Genomic DNA, 22,868 nt, shown 5'->3' with positions numbered 1-22,868 from the left:
AACAAATCTCCAGAGAGAAGTAGCCTCATCACTGAGAACCAAATGTGAAATTCCTTTCCAAACCAATAGGGTTTTATCTGAACCCTGCTGAGATGATGATCAGGTTGTGGCAGCAAACAGGCTTTACGTGTTCATTTGAAAAGTTTGTGAAAAAAACTCATCCAAAATCCATCCTATCCAGGATGGGGTGGGCTGGTATGAAATGCTTTCTCCCTGTTGTGCTGCATTCATCTCTTCATGTGTTTTTTTCCTTGTTTGTTGATAAGATTTTGTAAAATCCGTTTATCAGTCTATGTCGAACAGAGCAAACTCCAAGTCAGTTTGGGAAAAAGGAAGAATAAAAGATGCTTTTAAAGCCTTTCTTATGGTTACTACATCTTCATTGATGGTAGTAGTTTTCATTTGAAATAGCATATTTTACTAGAATACTGCCACTACTGCTGAATTGAGTATTCTGCTTGTGAATTCTGAGTCTTTATATGTTTTAAATTTTACAGGGACAAATGCTGCATCCAGCACCATTAAAAATGGAGGACCTTTTCCACGGGCTTGTCCAAAGTGTAATATACATTTCAATCTTATGGATCCTCTAAAAAATCACATGAAGGTAAAATCTTGTGGGGCTGGTAAGCATTAGAACAGACTTTGTGGGCTTCTCTTTGGTTAGGGAAGAGTGCCATGGTTTGATAGGAAGCTAGTTTGGCTTCTGCCTGCTATCAACCAGAGCCAAATGCTCCAAGTCTTGCAGTCATGGAGAGCAAGACAGGAGCTTGCCACTTTTCCAAATCTTTCTGCTTTTTGCCTTGTGTTTCCAATGTTCTAAAGGTGCCTATGAGAATAGGCAGCCAGGTGAACCCATATCTGTATAAAATTGCAGCTGACAAAAAGATGACAATGCAAACTTACTGTTTAATCTTGATGTATCACTTGGTACAGCAAGATAAAAATACTTGATAATTAATAGATAAAAGTTTTTAAGCTGTGGGGAAGAATTTCATTTGTAGTTCATACTCAAGCACTGTAGTAAACAAAACTGTCAGAAACTGAGCATCACTTAATTTGATTGTGAAACTACTTACTACTATTTCTGGAAACATTGTTTCCTGGAAAATATTTATCATTTTGCAAAGATCCTCACAATTCTCAGGCACATGTATTTCATTTTAGGGACAGAGAGATGGCTTTGCAGTCTGTATACAGCATGAATATCCAAAACAAGAAGGAATATCAGCTACTGTATAAGACAAATTTGTGAGGATCTGAGTTACTGTTCTCACAGATGGTTCTGATTTACAGGGTTACCATACCCTGTAATTGCTGTCTCCTTCGGTTCTGAAACATAATTAAGAAATACAGATAGCAGTGGATAAAACCCCAAGGGTTTTAACTTTTTCTAATCATTATTTGTACAGAATAGCTTTTGCACTGAGTACATCAGCTGAATGAAGGAACCATTGAAGAAGTGTGTTTACTTAGGATACTGAGTTACAGTTGCACTGCTCCTTACTTGTAGGCTTATGGAAAGTAGTCCTGCATGGTAAGAACCGTTATTTAGCAGGAGAAAAATTTGTCCTCTGAAACATCCTCATTTTGTTGGAAACTTGGTAGCATCTTCTTTGTGAAGTGTGCTGTACTTTTTAAATGATAAGTTTCATGAAATGGCTTCTGGGCTAAGCATTCTTAAAGTATACTTCAACATAAAGAAGCTTGAACAATGTCTATTATGTGAGTCAGAATGCTGAATTTTTTAGCAATGCTGGAAAGAACTTTTGAAGGTTTCAACATACATTCACCCTAAGAAATAAAGGACAAAACTTCCCATTAAATTCTCAATACACTTATGCTTGTCAGCAAAATACTTGCACGAAAGCTGCTTTTTTCTTTCATTTTATTAAATGTAAATGAAATAGAATTTTTTGCAAGAAAAAGGCAAAACTAGTATTGTTTTCTTGATTGAATTTATCTTACATGAACCTATGAGAATTTTCTTCAGTTTTATAATATATAGTGTTTTATTACTTAAGCACTAGTTAAACACTGTTCAAAATAGAATATTACTAAGCTCAGTGTGTCAGAGAATTAAGCTTTGCATCTCTCATTAGTGCCTTCAGTTTTTAAAATGCTGTTTATTGATGCAGTTTGTGAGACTGATACCTTTGTTTCTGTGTCTCCTCTCCCTGTTTGCACCCAGTATTGCTGTCCAGATATGGTAAATAACTTTTTCTCAGAAGTGGTCAAAACAGAATGTGTGAGCACAAACAGGACCATGGAATCTGAGAAAGGAAAGCTGATTATGTTAGTTAATGACTTTTATTATGGGAAGGATGAAGGTGACCTCCAGCAGGTACAACAGGAGCAGAAGACTCATACGACATTTAAATGCATCAGTTGTCTCAAAGTTCTTAAAAATAACATAAGGTATTTTTAATTATTTGTTTCCTTAGTTATTTGTTAATCACTTATAGTCCATAGTAGTCTTATGTATAAAAGTTTTGTGTTTCTGGATTAGAGTTCCTTTCGTACTGAAAACTGATAATACTGGGTGACTAAACAAACTGAATTAATTTTTATCTTGCATGTATGACCATAGCTTAGAACTTTTTACAGATTAGAGTATGAATTTTAGTGGTGTTTAACATAGAGTTTTGATAAGAGCAGTTGTAGGACTTTGGGGTTAGAAAGGGCAACACAAAGGATTTTACAGTTTGCCATCTGGGTTGATGGCAGTATTGGTAGATGTGAGTGTTAATTCCCTTTAGGGATGCACAATGACTAATAGCCAGTAGTTCACTTATGTAACATCTGTTATTTTGTTGGAGTAATTTTACTTCCAAATGCTGATAAAACCCCAGTAAGCTGTTTTAGTAGGTAGACAAGTTTGTGTCATCGTTCCTTTGGAAGTTAAGGTCACTGAACTTTTTTACACGCTCTCTTCAAGGGAAGCTGAAGTAGCAGAATGTAAAATTGAAAAATGGACTATTGTTTCAAAGGGCACAGTCTGCAAGTTAAAGTGAGCAGGTTTATGCTAACATTAGACACATATTATTGAAAAAAAACAAGTTTTCTGTAATTAAAACAATGACATTTGCTATTAATCATTAAATAGGCACTATTTATACTCAGCATTATATTGTAAGCAGTTGGTGCTGTGGTGCCCCTATGTGTTCCACAGCAAGTCATTAAAAATGTACGAGCTTTTTTTTTTTCAATTTCTGTAACATTGACTTTAACCGTATTAATTTTGTCTGTAACCTTGTGGCTTTATTCAATAGTTCTATAACTTTAAAATTTTTATTCCAGGGTCTATTTTGCACCTCTATGTATAGTGGACAAAATAAATATGTCTTACCATCCTAATTAAAGTATAACTTAAGTTCAGAAAAGCTGAAAGTGATTCTTTATGGTAATCCCCTGCTTTCTTTAAAAGATTTGTGCTTGGACACACCATTGCAATAATTTTCTGTTAAGGCATTATGCAGTAATAGTGTCTGTTTCTTTTGTCTGCTTAGAAAACTGGAGAGTCTTGGCTTTTTCTGGTTTTCTTGTTGCTGTTTTTTAAGCAACTGCGTGATGGTATGAGCTTGAGCTCAAGAGACTGCTCCTTGCTCATTTGTTTTTTCCAATTCCAAGGCCTGCATTCCTTCTGTAATGTGACTTATGTTTAATAATTCTTCTGGCTGTACTGAAATAAAGTGCATTCCAAACAGGAGTTTTGGAAGTTGAGCTGTAGTGGGTTTGAGGTAACCTGTCCTTGTGCTGCTCCACCAGTAACAGTGATGCTGTCATGGGTGCCTGGACTTCTCAGCCAGAAAAGGTTCTGAAGCCAGAAAAGTAGGCTTCAGACAGATGGTCAGATTAATGAGGAAAAGCTGGTTACTTAAATAGTACCATACCAGTTTCTCCCACTCTTTTAATGTTGGCTGCACAGTGGCACTTTTGATAACTGTCCTTCATAACTCAAGGTCAGGCGTGAATGCTTTAGACAAGGAACGTTCCTGCAACTCCTGCCACATAAAGCTGTCATGTCCAAATTGCAGATACATTCTTGCTACTTAATAGTTTTCAGCACAGTGAAAGTTACATGTGCTTCAGAATGGGGCTTTGAGATTGCTGGTGGTGAATAAAGTGAGAACAGTTAAAGTGTTCTTGTTGTCTTTACTTATTTCCCTGGATTTCAAGGCAAGAATTTTGTCTAAGCAAACATGAGAAATGTAATAGATTTAGTCTTAGAACATGTTTTAGATTTAATGTTCCTTAAAGTTAAGATTTCTATCAGCTTTAAGTTTGTTGCCTGTGTTTTTAGCAAACACTTATTATTTAATATATTTTCTTAATTGAGAAGTCCTTACATAGTAAAATTTCTAAAGAATCCTGAACATCTTGCATATGATATGTATAGGGAATGTTCAAATGTGGTTTTTTGCACCTGTTCACTATAATTTAAAGGTTTATGAACCACATGAAACATCACTTGGAGCTTGAGAAGCAAAGCAATGAAAGCTGGGAAAGCCACACGACGTGCCAGCACTGTTACCGGCAGTTCCCCACGCCGTTCCAGCTGCAGTGCCACATCGAGAGCACGCACACGCCGTACGAGTCATCCAGTGAGTTCAACTCCTAACTTGGATTGCCTGGATTGGAATTTCAGAATAAATCTATTGTTATCTAAGTACAATAATCTTGAGATTTAATATGAAAAAAAAAACAGAAACAGAGCACTTATTTTTCTTTTGAGAGCAATATATATATACATATGCAAAAAAGTATTTTAAAAAGCCTTTGGTTTTTTTCCTTGCATTATTTGGTTTTTTTAATTATATATTTTTAATTGAAAGCTTTACTTTAAGACCTCATGTTTAAGGCCCTTGCCTTCCTGACTTTCTGAAACTGTACAGGGAATTTCTTCTAAAGAGTAGAATAGTCATTCGATTTCTTTACCTTTAATGATATATACATTTCATATATGTGTGTATATATTTACATATATGCATTATAATTTATGTACATATGACTTTTGTCAAATTTTTAATCTTTTTCTTGTTTTTTACTTTTTCTAGCAATTTGTAAAATCTGTGAATTATCATTTGACACAGAGCAAGTTCTTTTGCAACACATGAAGGACAATCATAAGCCTGGTGAAATGCCCTATGTTTGCCAGGTATCTCAGAGTGACTTTTGTATTTAGATTACACCACTCCCCTGTCTTCACTGTCAGTAAACTTGTAACTAAAAAGTCAACCTTCTTATTTTAGGTGTGCAGCTACAGATCCTCAGCTTTTTCAGATGTAGAAGCACATTTTAGAACAGTTCATGAAAACACAAAACATTTGCTATGCCCATTTTGCCTCAAAGTTATTAAAATTGGAGCACCGTATATGCATCATTACATGAGGCATCAGGTAAGCAGATCTTTTCAATCCTTAGTGCTAGAAAAATGCTAAACACATGTAGGGAATCTCCCTCTGAAGAAACAAATGGGACTGATTTGTAAGCTTATTACTAGGTAAGAGTAGTTAATAAGAATACATTAGAAGAATTTCAGAAATCTTTAAGGGAGTTGTCTTTTTTTTGTGTGATAGCAGCTTCCTGTTTAAAGTAATCTCTGAATATCTTCTTGCTGTTTGGTTTCTTCATTACATTTTAGTGATTTGATTCTGCTTTTTTTGAGGTTACTAGCAAACCTGCCACTAGTTCAAATAAAGAAAGATAATGATGTGTCTTGTAACTGGGAATCTGATTCCTCCTTGTTTTAGTAACTGTACTGCCTTGCATTTTCACGGATCTAATTCCTACAGGGTATCTTGTCTTTGTGTAGTATTAGGAGTTTGTTTAGTTGATGGTTTAGGAACTGCATGAGCATTGCTTGAGACAAGCTAGGGTTAGAGTTTTGTCATGCCATCCATGCTTACTGTAGATTGTCATTTGCCTTTCAAAGAAAAAGGGAATATACCGTTGCACTAAATGCAGACTGCAATTTTTAACATGCAAAGAAAAAATGGATCACAAGACTCAGCATCACCGAACATTCAGGAAACCCAAGCAATTAGAAGGTTTGCCTCCTGGAACAAAGGTGAGTGTTCATGCAGGAAAGCTTGAGGGGACAAAGGAAAAAAAAAAGGTCTTGGTAGAGAAAAGAGTAGAATAGAAAGAAATGGTTTTCTCCTTCTTCTGCTTAGAATATCTATGCTTAAAACTGGGTTCACCAGGTCTTCTTTGGGTCCAGCATTTGAAGGTATGTGAGGAAACACTTGGGTCCCCTCAGAACACTTATGCTGTCTTTAAGTCAGTCTTCCATTTCTCAACAAGGAGCTACTTAGATTGAGATTTTCTTGTCGATTTTGGGACTTTTTCCAACCATTTTTTCAGTAGAGTATCAAAATACATGTCCTTTCAGTTGCAAGGAAGAAGAGAAGTTAACATTTTGATCAGCTCTTCACAGTTCATTTGCTGTAGAATCAGGAAAGGAAAATTTACTTCAGCTGCTGTTTTTTGTCTTGCTTGGCACCAATTCTTTACTCTGTGATGATACCTCAATTCTTTTTAAGATTTCATGGTCTTCATGACCTAACAAAAGCTTGTATTATGTTAAAATTTGTTAGTAGACCTTGACAGGATGAAATGATAATACTGAAAAACCTGGAACCAGATGTAGAAGACAAGGTGTTTCCATACTAGGAGTATGGCTAAGGAGTAGAATTAGAAGTCTTTCTGTGAGTCAAAACCACATTTGAGAGCATGACAAAGTTCAAGAACAGCTAGATCTGAAACCAGAATTACTCCTTGGAATTCTAGGATAAGAAACAAACATACCTGAAGGGAGTAGGCTGGCTCATCCTGTGGCAGTAAGACACAGGACTTTCTGTTAAATCCAGATGCTGATGGAATGGTTTGATGTTCTTAGTAGGGCTGATTGGCCTGACACTTCTGCTTCATTTTTCTCATTTAAGAAAGCAGGATCTAGCCAGTTGCAGCTCTGGAAGGAAAACATGTTTTATCATGACTAACTATTTCAACCAAAACAAACTTTTTAAGCATCCAATTGGCTGTTAGAGGTTAACTCCAGTCCAACAGAATTTTCAGTGTTTTGTGGTTTTCAAAGCAATCTTTCATCAGGAGAGTTTCTTATGCTATGATTTGTGCTATAAAGTGGCTTGAACTTTGAAACAAATAGAAGTAGGAATGTAGAGAGCTTACATCTAAACAGTTATTTTAAAATTTCATCCCTGTAGGTGACTATTCGAGCATCTTTGGGATCTCATCAGTCAGGAGCATCGGCTACATCTTCTGTTAGTACAAGCAGTTCCACATTTCAGTTATCACCTAAAAATAAAAATGCAACCACTAAAAATCATAACAAATCTAATACAAGTAAATCAAGAGGAAAATCAAAACAATCTACACCGAGGAAACAAAATGCATGGACAAACAGCAGAAGAAAAAAAGAGCCTTCAAATATAGCATTTCATAATCTGAGGTAAAATACTGGCTTGAAATTGTCTTAAAGTACACTTTGAACATAAATAAATGATCATTTAATGGTCTTTCAGCAACTTTAATGCTGTAATATAGAAGATCTGGCACCTCAGGTTTGCTGAGAAAGCAGATGCATAAACTTTCTACATGCTGGTACTGTGGTTGTAATTCTGAATCTTCACTGATTTTGGTGATGGCAGACTACTTTATGATGGAAGAACAAGTGTTCTGGAAACTTCTGTGTCACATTTAGAAATTTTCTCTGCATGGAGCCTTTCTTTTTCTCTTTTTTTTTTTCCTTTTATTTTATTTATTTGAACCTGTTAGTTAAAAGATAAAATCCTGTCTAACCTAGGAGATAAGAGTATTTTGGGGAGCTAATTAAAAAAAAAAATAAAGGAAGTAAAAGCAAGTGCTTGTCTTGACAATTTATTGGGGTTTGCTGTCCTTATGTTACAATTTTCATGGGTGTTTTATGGACTGTTTATTACACTGGAGTGTAAGTTCATTAGTTATGAGTTGGCATTTTTTTTGTCAGAGATGGGAGATGCCACCCCTCCTCTTTCTAACTTTCTCAGTGTGTAGCTCTGGGAGAGATCCAAAAAGTCAGCAAAAGTGGGGAAGAGCAGGATTATATTCTTGCTTTGTAGATGTTTCAAACCTTATGGGTAATATTGGGGTGATAGAAAAGCCAAAGGCTTTTTCTGTGCATTGTGATGGATGGAAATAATTGTTGGAAATACTTCTCAAGTACATGGAGACAACAGCAGCATCTGAATTTGGGGATTCTCATCCACTGCATTATCTCTTGTTTCCAGGAGTGGCCAATAATGGATGTGTACATTACCTTTCACATTTTTATTAGGATAATATTTAAATTATAGTTCAAGTAAAAGCAAAGTTTTCTTCCTTTGCTGATGCATTTTTAAGTTCCTCGTTTTTCCTTAGTATAGGCAAGCTTGCTACTTACTTAAAGCAAAAGGTTTGAAATAGTTGTCTCTTCTGAGTGTTGCTATTAATTGATAACTTTTTCATGTTACTGTCAGGTATCTTGTGGGAACTCACAAATGCATTGAGTGTTTCTCAGAAATAAAAGATTTTGCAAGCCACTTTCCTGCATATGTCCACTGTAGTTTATGCAGATACAACACCAGCTGTAGCAAAGCCTATGTCAATCACATGATGAGGTAAGAACTCTTCAAAGTTTTTAGTGGCTTAGGAAATGCTTCCTAAGTTCATGTAAGGTGGGAAGTGTTTGTTAGGTGAATTTTGAACTGGGTCCTCAGATGGGCAGGAAAATGTGTAAGATTGGGTTTTTTAAGCTTTTAGCAAAGGCTTAAACTCCACATTCTTGTTTTGCTTTAAAAATCCAACGGTTCAGGCACTATTATACCTTTGCTTCAGAGTTTTTATGGTACCTTCCATAATCACTTCAGCCTGACTTTGGCAAATAGTGATTAATTATGGCACGTTTTCTGGGTTTCAGATTGAATGCTCATTGGATTTTACAAGTGCTGAATGCATACAGGCCACAGCTATCCTAGTGAAGTCTGTGCTCAGATTTGAAGGATGTCTCAATTAGCAAACTCAACTGGATACTTTTCCTTACCCCACTTCTGGTCATCCATAGAAATAACATCTCATTTTGTCAGCAGTGGTGGGGCAGCATTGGGCATTAGTGATGACAGCTGTAAAAAAGCCTGTTAAGAACACAAATGCATCATTTTCAGGGCCATGGAATTATACTCTACAATAATTAGATATAGATCACATAGCTGTGGCAGTAAAACAAAATTTTAAAAACCTACTTGTTTTTCCTGTGCCCTGAAAAGCCAACTGTATTGTGGAAAATAGTGAATGTGATTTTTTTTAAAATTCATATACATAGGAAATGCCTTGGCATTTGTAAACTCTAGGATTCTTGAATCTGTGATCCAAGCTTTTAGATACACTTTATATTTACCTATTCATACCAATTTTAACGCTCATAAAAGTCCTAGGCTGAAATAGTTTGCCTGCTTTTATGTGTGTAATCTATTGTTATCTGAAAATTTCATATCTCATTGAAAGCCATCTCTTCAGGAAGCACAAGTTCAGCCAAGTTTTAGTTCTTTTGTGATGCATTTTATAGCTATGGTTCTTCAAAAACTGAATTGTTGATGGTGCCAGTAAAGTTTAGCTTTTCACCTCCCAAGCTCCTTTCCAAGGGAGCCAATGTTTTAAACTAGAGCTGAGATTCACAGGTTTGTAAGCTTTAAACATTCAATGTTTCAGAATAATGCAGTTCAGTACCTTAGGCTTCTATTTTCATGTTTTGTCCTAAGCAAATTGCAGTGCCATGGCTAGTGAAGGGGTTGTGCAGAGTCGTGTATTCACTGAAACCAGTCTGAGTGGTAATGTTTTCATATATTCAGCTTTCACAGTGCTCGCCCCAGTAAAAGGTTTTGGATCTTTAAGAAGCATTCAGAGCAGCTACGGTAATTCAGCTTTTTTCACTTACAGATCAGTGTGGTTTTGCTTGCTGATGTTGAACTGCTAGCTTAGGTTCAGATTGTAACCTCTTGAATTTCCACAATTTAGAGCAGAGAAATGAAACCATTAGGTTTTCCAATAGCAGTGATCTGGTCAGTGACAAATACTTATTTGTCCACATTTATGAACTTAATTCTGAGCAGTTTTAATTTTTTAATTATTTTTTGATGATTCATGAGATGCAAAATGGGGAGGGGGTCAGGGAAAGAAAAAAACAACCATCCAATCAGAGAAACTCGTGCTCTACAGATAAATTTCTGTCTAAAGTCATGTTCTTTGTACTATATCCAGCATGGAGATGCCCTGCTCATTGATGGGAATTTCCTGATACTAGTTGCAGTAGAAAAAGTAAGATTATGTTTTTGTGAATCATCTCATCTGAAGTTGATTTTTTTTATAGTCTGTCCAGTTGCTGTAAGTTAAGAAAAGTGTTTTTATGACCATTTTGTAATTGTGCTTCCTTTTTGATTTTTATTTCCTAGGGGTGTGACTGTAGTGTGTCTCAACTGTGATTTCCTGGCTGATGTTTCTGGCTTGGATGACATGGCCACACATCTGAGTGAGAACCAGACTCATACTTGTCAAGTTATTGTAGAGGAAGGTGAGTACAGGTGGTGTCCTTTTATACAGCGTGTAAATACTTCCATGGGGATGTCTCTTGTGTTATCACAGTCCTGTTGTGAGTTGCATTATTTCTGTATGTGCATTTAACAGTGAGTACTTCTGTATTTCCACATTTTAAAATATTCTTAATTCAATCCTTTGTTTTTGTTTTCAGTTTCCACAGGTAATGCAACTGCTGCACAAGTGTCTCAGTAAGTTTTCTTTTATTGCTTAATGTTTTTTTTTCTCTATTACTTTAGTGATAGATAGCCAAAATTTACACTTTGAACTTGGGTTTCTTTTGAATTCCATTGAATTTGAAATGTGTGGATGAGCACAGACCTTTACTGTACCTAGTGCTTTTTCATCTTGCCATGTCCAGAACTACAAGAATGAAGAGATAAAGCAAGTACCTATTGCAGCTAAAATAAAATCAGTTTGAAGAAAGATAAATAATTGTTGCAATGTTGGAACTTCTCAATTCTAGCCTGTCTGTATACAATGAGATTGTTACTTCTACTTAATACTAGCTTTATCAAATTAGTGGTTTATGTTCTTTATGTAATATGAATATGAATACAAAAAGGAATTTTTCATACTTCTTTACTGAAGTAGGACAAATTCAGTTTTAATATTTAAAAATACTTAGGAATTATTTAAAAATATATGTTCTTCATATGACAAAGGCATATGGCTTTGTATTAGCTTTTTTATTCTGACTTTCAAAGGGGAATTAGTATGTATTAATCAGGGTTTTTAAAGGAATTGAAGAAGAACCTGCAGTATTGTGGAGATTGTGTTTCAGACTGTGTTAGTTTGGGGTTTTTAAAACCTTAGAACAATCAGACATGCCAAGCTCTCCCTGATCATCCTGGAACAGCTTCTGAGGCTTTATAGTGTAGTTTGTCTTAATTCAAGGTTTAGAGGTGTGTCAGTTAAATCAAACATTTGTGTTCTTACCATTTTCAGAATACAGAATGAAAAATGTCGGTTGGACTGCAAAGAAATATTTTAAAAGATATAACAAAATGGTTTAACCTGATAACCCATCTAGCCTGTGGTAGGATTCTAACAGGAGTTTAGATGGTCTCATGCATGGTGAGAACTCTTCCAACAAAGTGATAAGTTCTTCGCTCTCTAAGCATAAATCAGCTTTCAATGAGTTTTCAAGATTTCCCAAATAGATTATTTAATATTTATTAAGTATTTTCTTTCTTAGTTTCCATAAAGTGGTTAGTAAGAAGAGGTCCCCTAGTAGTTCAGCTTTCAGTTAAACTCAGAGAATGACAAAATAAAGTGTTGAGCTGTGATACTTGTGGAAATGTTAGCTTTTGTATTTGGAGCTGGCATTAGGTGTTGGGAGTTAATGCCTGCTGAAGTGTATGGAAGGAAGGGCTATAGATACACTGATACACTAATGCAGCTGTGGCAGGCTGCCCTCAGTACTGCAAAAGGACCTTGCTGTCCTGGATACATGACAGAGACATATGGAAATATATAAGAATGTTGGCTGTGTGGATATATGTACCTGTTGCTCAGAAGCAGGTGGATGAGCACTGAAAAGATTTGAAGTAAAGTCAAAAATATATGCAGGTTTATTTCTGCAAGATGTTCAAGTAGCACAGATGCAGATAGCCATTGTTATTGAGAGTTCTGATGCCAACATAAAGTTAGTTACTGATACCACAAGAAGTGATAGAAAATCAGGATGGTGCTTTTTGAAACTGCCAGGCTCATAGACATCATTATTTTCAGTGAATCTTGTCCTGTTCCGTATGCTAGTCCTCTGACACTTAGGACAAGAATGTATCATTGCTGAACTGAAGAGTATACCTCTGTAGCAGATATTTTAATTCATAATTTGCTGTACAGAGTACAAAAAAATTCATCTTTTTGTGGGCTGGTTCTTAGTGGTATTCTTTGGTTGCTTTGGAAGGAGGAACTTGCAGACCATATTCATAACTTCTGCTGTATAGTTTCTCAATGATCTCTGAATGTTTCTTCTAATTCTTTGATCTGAAATTCAATGGCTCGTTTATGGGACTCTTCAGAATCACTTCATCATTGGAAACAATGACTCAATTACGATCTTGAACACTTTTGGATCTTCTCTTGCATCTCTCACGTGGTGTCTTTGGGTGTCTTTTATTATATATTGGACTGTCTGTATGTATTTTAAACTCATCTTTATTGCTAATGATCAGATGTGTTCCATGAACTCTGTGTACAGTTACAGAGCCTGTCTTTGGACCAGACTCCTGCCATTAGTAATACAGATAACCTAGCTGGGGATGTTCCAGCAGAATTTGTTTTTTAAGTTTTTACTCTACATAAATCTTCTTGTTTATTTGGTGATTCACCTGGTGCTGAGGAAGTAAGATTTAATAACTGTGCGAGTACTCTTCTAATTGCTCAACTCTCTGCTTTGCACAACCATTAACATATTTTTAAATGAACTGACAGCAGACATTTTTGTTGCAGGGCAGTTGAAAGTGAGCAGGTATCCTATACTGCCTTGGCTCACTGATACATCATTGTGGACCAGAAAATTGAACCCAGTCCAGCTTGGGATTATTTTGGTATGTAAGCAAACAAGGATCTGACCAGACCTTTTCCTTTTTCTTCATGCATTGAAGCTGTGGTATTCTCTTCTTGCATCTTTTAGACAGTGGGTCTGGTCTTTTCTCCAAATATTGCAGTCAAAGGCCCTTTTTGATAATGTTCTCTACTTTACAGCATTGATTGGCAGCTTTCTGGGGGCTGTACTGTGTTGAAGAGAGGCTTACCAGGAGTGTCACTTACATGATGCCGTGTTCCTTGGCTGCTCATGTGCAGCATTTCTTCCCTGCTCCAGTCTATCACTATCATCCCAAGCTAGAGTAGTGAGTAAATGCTGATGCATATGGGCTGACATCAGAGCCCATTTTGTTCTGAACTTGATCCCACCTTCTGAAACTAAAAGCCTTTGTTGTTTTTTGGGTGTTCACTAAAGCATACAAGTCCTGATCAATTTAATATTCAAGTAAGTTACATTTTTTTTCAGCCAGTAACTTTGTGATATATAGTGGCAAAATATGCTTTCCATGTCTTCTGTTGCATGTAACTACATAAACTGAGGCATGGCCAAAGGAATTTACTAGCTGCTTTGCTCTCTGGTAGCTAAGCTTCTTTTTGCTCCAAAATACTGTGAGAGGAGGAAAGCATGTAATGGAAGTACATACATTTATTGAGCCTTGATTCTGAGGGTGGAGCAGCTGCAGTTCCAGTTGATTTCACACCTTGTTCTTTTGGCATCATCTCTCATTTTCAAGGATGCTCTACTCAAGCTGCTGGGACATTTGCTGCTTTTGATTTTACTGCTTCTGATTTCATCTTCAGTTCTAGATTATCTATGGCAAGTTTATCCATCAGGATATTCGATGAGCTTGGCTTTTGCAGTGGTGAACTTGTAATATTCCTCCAAACTCAGCCTCCTGTTTACAGTGGATATGTTTTGAATCTCATTTCCTAGCCTGAGAACAGCATAATAGATAAAGGTGACCTCACTTAAGGATCAGTCACTGATACAGCTTCCTAGTTGTAAGAGTTTGGTGTTGGTGAATGCAAGCTGTTCTTGATTTGCAGCAATTCCTTTTCCTGAATAATCAAATTCTTTGAGATTAATTCATTTTGACCAGTTTTTTTGTTCTCTTGACTTTTAGTACTCAATCACAGGTCTGGTGATAGTGAGCTCCTGCAGCTGTTTAGTATTGCTAATAATGGCAAGGATCCTGTCATCCATGGTCTCTTACACGTATTTTGTGACTGAGCATTTGCACACTTATTCAGTACTCTAAAGTCTTGCTCTTTTTGCAACTTTTTTCCTTCTGACAGAAGCTGTGTTCCATCTTGAATGCTGCTGTTCAGCTTCAAGCATCACTTACCAACTACGGGTTTTTCTTGCAGGACTTAATTCTGTTTTGACACAGCAGCATTCAAAAAACCATAGTGAGTTTGTGTTTTCATTGTGAGTGTGCTGTTCATTTCAGAGGAAGTTGAATTCGTATTTCACTTTCATTCAGGTTTCTGACAACAAGAAGAATGGAATGTGATTGCAGGGTTTTGTGGCTTTCAGAAACATTCTCTAAGAATTTCCCAGAGGTGACACTAGATAGACACTTGGATTTGAAGTTATGTGAATTCTACATCTTTAAATGCTTATTTGGAATATTGTCCTTCGGTTCTTTTGCAGATTTGCTACAGAAATTTAAGTTTCTAACTTGCATTTTAAGCACTTCTTAGGGTGCTTAGAGATATGAGAGATTTGTGGCAATGGTTCATGTAGAATCAATTGGCCTTGTGACATCCTGTTTCCATTTGTGTGAGGATCTTAGAAAAGTTACTGATGTTGAAAACTCATAAAAGCAGTTCTAATTCATTAAAAGAAACCTGCCTTAGTATTAAATCTCTTTTATGAACTCAACAATTTACATGAATAATGCAACATATTGGACCATATCTGCCAGGGCAGAGCATGAATATGCATGATCTATCCAGTTTAGCTTATGGTCAAAGAATTAAGATTTCATTTGTATGTAGCTTAACCTATCTTTTTTATTTTTAGGACACTGAGTGTCACTGCTTGACTAGCCAGTTATGTTTTATCTTTGTTTGAAAAGTCATACAAAGTAAATGTTCATTTCTGTTATTCTGTTAAATGTAGCTGTGCAGCATTTAAAGTTACATCTGTCAAAAGAGGGAGTTTTTGCAAGAAGGTGGGATTAATTAAAAAAAAAGCCAACGCCTAAAAATTCCAAACCAAATGACCTTTCCGTTCTTTTGGGTGTAAATAAATTTAAATTTTTTAATGCTGTGTATGATTCAGTTGAGTGTCTGGAAGATAGCTTACCACTTACAGTTGATTTCTAGAAATTCTTGAAGCTACAGTCATCCCAGAAAAAGTTGCTTTTGGTCAGGTGTGGACAAAAGAGAAATGCTTGGCAAAAGATTCCAGCTGAGTTTGTTCTACTTACCCAGTGAGCCTTTGATTGTAAGGAAACATGAGAGATTGCTGTGAAGAGGGTGGCTCATGGTTTGAGCTTTGTGTGTGTGTGCAAATATATCCAATTTATTGTGTGAGAGCAGGACAAGCAATGAGACTGAATTTCAGAAATGAGAATACTCCCATTTGTGATTGTTTATGCTACAGCTTAAGATGCTGGTCAGCTGCTGGAACATTAATGTTAGAAAGAATCCACGGTGTGCTGATACTGTGTGCTTACATTCTTTAAAAGGTCTGGGCTTAGGCTGCTTTTTTGGATTTAGGAAAATACATGTGGTTGATCAATCTAATATTAGTATACAGTTTTCATAAAATTTTAGTGGTAAAGCTGTTTTTTATGTCAAATACTTTGCACCCTGTAGACAACCATTAAGACTCGCTGAGGTTGTGAATAATTTAATTTATGATTAATAACATTATCTAAATATAATAGAGGCAGCACCATACTTCAGCAGATTAAATTTGCCTTTAATGCAACGTCAACAAAGAAGATTTAGGCATAAGCAGTTTTGAGGGGTTTGTTTGCTTTTTCTTTTTTTCTGTAAGAACCTTTGAAAGGTTAGATTTTGTTAGAACTGATGACTTAACAAGTTTGTAGGAGATACTTCTTGCTATCTCTGCGATAACATTTTCTTACAGAAACACAGAAAATCAATTTTGGTGATGTTGTGATAAGCTGTTTAATTAATGTGCTTTTCAAAGTCAATAAATTTAAATAATTTATAGCTCATCTAATGTATGGACTGTGCCTGTAAAAGTATTTTGCAGGAAGCATCCCCTCCATGTAGTAGTTGGAGGTCAGCTGCAACATTTTACAGTTCTCTTAAGTCAACTGCTGCTCTGTTCTGGGTGTTGGGGTTATGGTAGACAAATGAAAGAAAATTGAGCTTATACTGGGGAATGTTTTTGTCAGGTAGCTTTATGCACCTAATTGAGCATTTCAGATCTTAAAATACTTCAGTCATGGTTTAAAAGACCTTTCTGGTGTGGAGATCTTTCCTCAGGTAGAATTAGAATAAAAGTAATGTTCACTATCTTCAGACTGTTGGTTCCTGGTTTTCCTGAGGGAAGATAACTGGAAGGGCTTACATGAAACAAGTTGATCTTATAATTTCTGTACACCCAGTAAAACACTTCAGAATTCTGAAGTGAAGTATGTTTAAGCTCAGCATAAGTATTAACTATAAAAATCAGTTTCAGATTACCACATTGGTTTCTTACTGTATCTTCATCTGTATCTCTATTTCAACCATACAGTGTTTTCAAACATTCAATCTTAATTCATGATCCACACCAAAATCTCTATTAGAGTGAAAGAAGCTAAGCTGGGAGTAATGTCTTCTCTTTCCTACACATAGTCTAAGAGTATCTCTGACCTTTATCACTAGTGTGAAGATCCAAGACAATTTTTTTTTAATTATACATAAATTACTGGTCATGGTGTTCAGAGGATCTGCATATAAAAATCCAGCTTTGTGTGTTTTACTGCAGACTGGGCTGTGTCAGAGGCACAGCTTCAGTGGGGCAGCCACAGCAGGGATGTGCAGTTTGTAATTTATGGTCAGTTTGTAATTTATAGTCAGTCCCTTTGGCTGACTCCTGAATGCCAGCCTCCAGTGAAGGAAAGCTTTGCTTTCCTTATGTATCTTCATATTCAGGGAACCTGGGAATTGGTCACTGTGAGATCTGGCTTAATATTGACTCTGAACTGTAATTTTTGGGGGCCTCTCAGAATCTAAGTGATCTCACAGTACATATTCTTAGTGGGGTTTTTTTCAGAAATATCTTTGAATTCTGATTTTACAGATTTTTTTTCAGAAGTTGTCTTTTTGTTGCCCTTCAGAAAGGGCACTCTCGTTACAGAGATCCCAGATGGTAAGAGAGTGAGAGAAGTCCTCAAACCTAGGAAAGATTTGTCTTGTAGCGCTGCTTGCCAGCTTTCCAAAATACCAAGAGTTTGGTGGCTTTCTTTAACAGAAGCAATGATTTTGTAGAAATGAGAAGACCTTTCATTTTCATTCAGAAGTGTTAAGAACAATTGTCTTACACAGACACACCTTTTCCATAGATTCCATTACCATTTCAGGTGTGTTTTCTCTTAGTTTTTCTTTTTTATCTCATATTGTTTTTCAGCATTATAGAAAATGGCTCTCAAATTTGGTTTTTTTCTCCGTATAATTGTGTTCCATAATACTGGGTTTTATTTAAAAAGTAAAACAAAAAATGCAACATCCTCTGTCTAAACCCCCAAATAAAAACATTACAAAACCCAAACCCCACACTGTAGCCTTATATTTGGAAAAGATTCAGAACACAGAACAACAAAAGCTGCTTTGATGTTAGCTGACATTTTTGTACTGGAACTGAGTCTGGAGCTTTCCTTCTGATACTGCTTTTTTTACCCTTTATCTTTCTAGATGTTTGAGAGAGAAGAACTTGGATAGATAAATTCTGTATTTGAGAAAGTCATCTACTCTTTAGCTACTCCACTAAATGAGAAAAACCCCCAAACCCTAACATTTCTGTTTGACAAAAGTAGCAAATACAGGATGTAATTTGGTAAAGAGTTTGGCCTCTCTCTTGGGTCCATTCCTTACAGCAAATGCAAAGTCAGTGTAACAGGATGAAAAGATTCCTGTGAGTACCCCAGGGACCACCAAACTTTCACCATTGAAGGGGCTCCCAACAGTCTCTTGCTCCTGCTCAAATTATCCCTCTGACCTAGAGTAGGAGGAGGAAATGGAATATTCTTGGATTAGTTTATTTAAATAAAAGTAAAACTTGAAAACAGATTTCTGAATGGTTGTAGCTCCTTTTCCAGAACAGCCATTTTCTGTAGAACTCCATGTCACTTACCTTGTAATTGAATCACTGCAATTGTTTTAAATTCATTTAAATTAAATTCAGAGGAGAAGTACAACATGTGTAGGTTTTCAGCTTGAAAATATATGAAAAAACATAGTAGCAAAGGATTGGTTATTCTTTTTAAGAGTTCTGAACAGTGTGTTGCTTACAGAATTTGAGTGACTTGAGCCAAAAAATGTTTAAAACCACTTGAAGAAGTAAAATGAAAATGCATTTTGATTAATGAGCTAAGTGGTGATATTGTGTTTCTCACAGCTTTTCTCTGCATGTTACTGTTCAGATTGTTACTTTCAATTTAAATTTTAAAAGGTCATTTGGGACAATTAGCTTAATTTCACTTTGTATATAGAATTTATGTCTGAAATCAGACAAATTCCTGTTCTTCCAGCTTTTCCTTTCCTCTCCCCACCATTTTCTTTTGTTTGTCACCATCATCATTTAAGGTAATACAATCTGCTTATCATTCTGAAAAACTTTGGATTGATTAAGAATTATTCCACTTTTACCAGATTTAAACTTTACAGAACAAATTGAACTTCTCTGTGTTTCCTCTTTATAAACACAGTTTTACTCTGAAAGGTGACTGAAAATGCTGCTTCACAGATTTACTTTTTCAGTGAGTGCAGGTTGTGATTGCTCAAATAAATTTTGAATTTATTAATTTAGATTTCCAGCTGTCAGCTTGATTCTCATGAGTACTGCAGAGTCAGTTGGTGGTATAAAGGTATAAAGCAATTTTATCTGTATGAAAGAGGCTGTGCAGGTAGAGGAGCTGCAGGTGTTATTTTGGGAAATTCCATGTGTCACACAAAGGCAGCCTTCCTTTCTGGAGCTGAAATGCAAGAATTAGAGTATTAATTGACTGCTAAATACAAAGCTGAGTTTGTAAATAGATGAGAAAAATGCAGCTATTAGTTAAATTCTGCCTTTCTCCCTTTGAATCCTCTTGAAAATCCCAAAGAGGAAATCTTTAATACTCCTCCGAGTGTCACTTTGCAGAGAATAGGCAAGCATTGCTTTTTTTCATTTATAACCTAAAATTATAGAAATCATATCTAAAAATAACTTGTTTTGGTTTTATTCAGCAAACAAGAGCACGACTCTTCAGATGAAACAAAAGAATGCAGTAGAAATCAAACTAAAAAAGTTGCATCCGTTGAAAAGAGGGAAGACTCGTCACTGTCACATCCAGAAAATGTCCGTCGTTTGGAACTCCCTGGCAACTGCTCAAAGAATTCTTTGCATGAGAAAAGAGCATACTGTGATTCAGCTAATAGCAGACAGTTAGTAGATGAGAAACAAAAATGTATTCATGATGAAAGTGAGATGAAAAGGTGCCAAAGTTCGGCTGACATCCTGAATGAGCAGACGAAAGCGCGTGGCTGGGATGGAACTGCGCTTTCAGCCAGGAACGTGAGGGACTTAAAGCTGAGCCTGGGGGAAGATGTCAGCTTTGAGCAGTTCCTGAGAAAGAGGGATGAGCCTGAATCTGTGAGTTCAGACATCAGTGAACAAGGCAGTATTCATTTGGAGCCTTTAACTCCATCAGAAGTACTGGAGCACGAGGCTACTGAAATTCTCCAAAAAGGTAACGTCGCACCTTCGGCAAAGAAGGCTGGACAGCTCACTGAACAAACAGATGAGACTTCTAGAGAAAGCAATCCCAGCAGAATGGAAACAACTGCAGACAAGACAGATGAGAATGAAGCAAGCTGAAATTGTGTTCATTTTATTGTTTGTTTTAAACTGTGCTAAGAACACCATGGACCATTCCTGATGAGTGTGCTCACAGATGCTAAAGACTAAAAATTTTTCAAGGGAGGAGAAGAGAAAGGGACACCAAAGGGAAGTTTGCATATGGAGGTAGCATGTATGTGTATGTATGACTGAATTCATTAAGCTTCAAAAAGGTAACGTTAAAATATATCTTCCTGTCTCTTGGATGTGATATATTACTAGATTGATACTTGATAAGAGGTATAAATTCTAATTTTTTAATAGTTAACTAGCCCAGGATAAGGTGATTTGTTCGCCCAGAAAGTATTTTTCTAAATTCTTTAGTGTGAATATCATTGAACAGGGGATTGAGTAGGAATTTCCTTCTGATGCTGACATGGAGCACACTTATAATGGAGGTTATTGGTCTGCTGATAGTTTAGGTAAATATAAACCTTGGAACTTGGTGTCACATTCCTGTCTGTAAAAGCATGTAAAAAGAAGTATATGAATTTGTGCACCTCTGTACAGGTGTAATCCTGCCAGGCTGTAAACTTACCTTAATAAACTTTCAGTGAAAGTGAAATTATTACAATAAAAAACTATATTTGTGGAGTTTTCACTGTGCAGGCTGTGCAGAACTACCAAACATAGCTCTAGGAAGTAGGACACAATGCTGAAAGTACTGTAGCCCTTAGGCTTTTACCATTGGGTTGATTCCTCTTAGGCATAGACCCATAGGAATGGTCTGTAAGTCACACCAAAGTATGGTTTGATGTAAAAATGGTTCTAAGCAAAAATAAGGAAAACTCCAAACTGGAAACACCACCTGGCATGCATTTTGCCATTTTGCAGCTGCTACTGGCTAACTTAAAAATAGGACACAAGGGCATATAAAGTAGTATTGTACAGTTCAATTTCAGGACTTTTTGTAGTCTGAGTTATGTACTGAAAAATGGCTGCTGGTTTTAGTTTGGTTTTTTGGTTTTGAGGTTTTTTTTTTGTCTTCTAGTTAGCTAGATTTAGGAATGCATATGATAACAGTAGCTTGCTCCTTTGGTTTCATTGCTCCATTTGAAACATTCAGAATGTGCTTTTGACTTACATTTTTGTTTTTAATGAATGTTAAATGTTTTGAACAGCTGTTAAAGTACTGCTGTAAATTATTACTTTTTGAGTAAATATTTGCAACAAAAAATTGTCTTTGTGTATAATTTTATGGTCAACTTGAAACTTTGGGCGTAGCCTTCTCCTATTTTTAAAAAGATTTAGTGACAGTTCCCAAAAAGTAAGTAATTCATTATTGTGAATTTTAGAACCTGTGTTTCACTGGGGATTTTTGTTGGGTTTTGGTTGGTTTCTTTGTTTTATTTTAGAATTAAATGAGCAAGTGCCTATGCATAAACATTTTTTTTTACCTGTGTATTGTGATATGGTGTGCTAACCTTTCCAGACTATACAGATTTTTTTCTGGCCCATCAGCCTGCAACGGAAGTTTCCTCTGTCCCCTTAAGGTCACTGAGCTCAGCTGCTGAGTGAGTCTAACAGTATTAAAATCTAGAGACCATCCAGCTTACTATTGGAACCTCTAAATAAAACAGATCTCAACAGCCTCAAAAGTTCCTTCAAGCTCTAAAGAGATGTAGAATTTAAATTTTAGACTGCATCTTCGTTGTCACCCATGCACGTGTAGAAGATTTTTAAAAAAGAAAATGGACCAGTTTATGTACTCACAGCTCTGAGATTTTCCTCTTGCAGAACTTCAAAACCACAATATGTGAAAAAGCTGAGAAGAATAAGTTCCATTATTCCTTTGTTCTTTAAAAGTTTTAGTGAAACCATTAAATAGTGCTTTGGTTAACCAGTCTGATGTCTTCATGCTTTTACACATGCAAGGTTACTCAATGTGATGCTTTATTTCATGCAGTTTAAAGCAAATCATCAACTACAAATCTGGATGTGTGTGTTACCAAGGGAGTGCTGAATGCATCTGTGCTGGAACCCAGGGAGATCTGTAGTGTTTTTAATCTGCTTGGTGATCTTCCATGCAAATTATATATTTTGAATAATGCTCTGATATGTGGTGTTAGAGAAGATAAAAGTTCAACTGGAACCAGTTGTGATACTTGAAATTTCCATGTGTGTGTCTTTTATTATGCATTTAAGCTTTTAAAACATTACCATTTTAATAAGAATTTTGAAGGATTTGGCTACATAGTGTTGAGAAAAGGTGGTAAATAGAACTCAAAAGCCTGCATATTTGGCAGAATTATGTCCATGTTAGCTGCTTATTATGTAAAAGGTCATTTGTTTCAAACCATGTTGGCAATGCTTATGCAAAAAGTAACGTTATGTAAAAACCACTCAAATATCTTCTGGTCCTTCTGAAAGAAGAGGTGGAAGAACTTGTTTGTTCTAGCAAAAGCATCATATAGCTTTTTATAGGGAGGGAAGGAATATAATGAAAACACTGGCATGGTGTTTTTGTCAAGAAGGAAAACTAACACTCATTACTAATGTTCCTGGGTGGAGTAATAGATTTGATCATAAATGCTGTAGGAAACTGCACAAGTACAAAGATAAATTTCTATAATGTTATTTGGGAGGTTTCCCAAGGAGGAGATAAGTTGACTTGGTA

At 36.1% G+C, this 22,868-nt stretch overlaps 1 protein-coding gene across 5 annotated transcripts in view; it reads left to right on the top strand.

Moving 5' to 3' along the window:
- Positions 1–20,331, top strand: part of ZNF280D (zinc finger protein 280D) — a 36,847-nt gene extending 16,516 nt beyond the window's left edge. For 4 of the 5 annotated variants that reach the window (XM_074549405.1, XM_074549404.1, XM_005487840.4 and 1 more), the window contains 12 exons: positions 498–607; positions 2,192–2,418; positions 4,447–4,604; positions 5,058–5,158; positions 5,253–5,399; positions 5,936–6,070; positions 7,230–7,474; positions 8,520–8,660; positions 9,888–9,950; positions 10,488–10,606; positions 10,784–10,820; positions 19,600–20,331. In XM_074549405.1, the coding sequence (XP_074405506.1) occupies positions 498–607; positions 2,192–2,418; positions 4,447–4,604; positions 5,058–5,158; positions 5,253–5,399; positions 5,936–6,070; positions 7,230–7,474; positions 8,520–8,660; positions 9,888–9,950; positions 10,488–10,606; positions 10,784–10,820; positions 19,600–20,230 (2,114 nt within the window). In that variant the 3' untranslated portion in view covers positions 20,231–20,331. Of the gene's footprint in view, positions 1–497; positions 608–2,191; positions 2,419–4,446; positions 4,605–5,057; positions 5,159–5,252; positions 5,400–5,935; positions 6,071–7,229; positions 7,475–8,519; positions 8,661–9,887; positions 9,951–10,487; positions 10,607–10,783; positions 10,821–13,089; positions 13,188–19,599 lie in introns of all 5 variants that reach the window. The other variant, XR_012582159.1, reaches the window with a different exon arrangement.
- Positions 20,332–22,868: the final 2,537 nt, after the last annotated feature.

Source organism: Zonotrichia albicollis, chromosome 11, assembly GCF_047830755.1.
Source record: "Zonotrichia albicollis isolate bZonAlb1 chromosome 11, bZonAlb1.hap1, whole genome shotgun sequence".
In the NCBI taxonomy this organism is placed as follows: Eukaryota; Metazoa; Chordata; class Aves; order Passeriformes; family Passerellidae; genus Zonotrichia; species Zonotrichia albicollis.
Note: the sequence above shows the minus strand (reverse complement) of the source record. Positions and strands in the feature narration are given on the sequence as shown.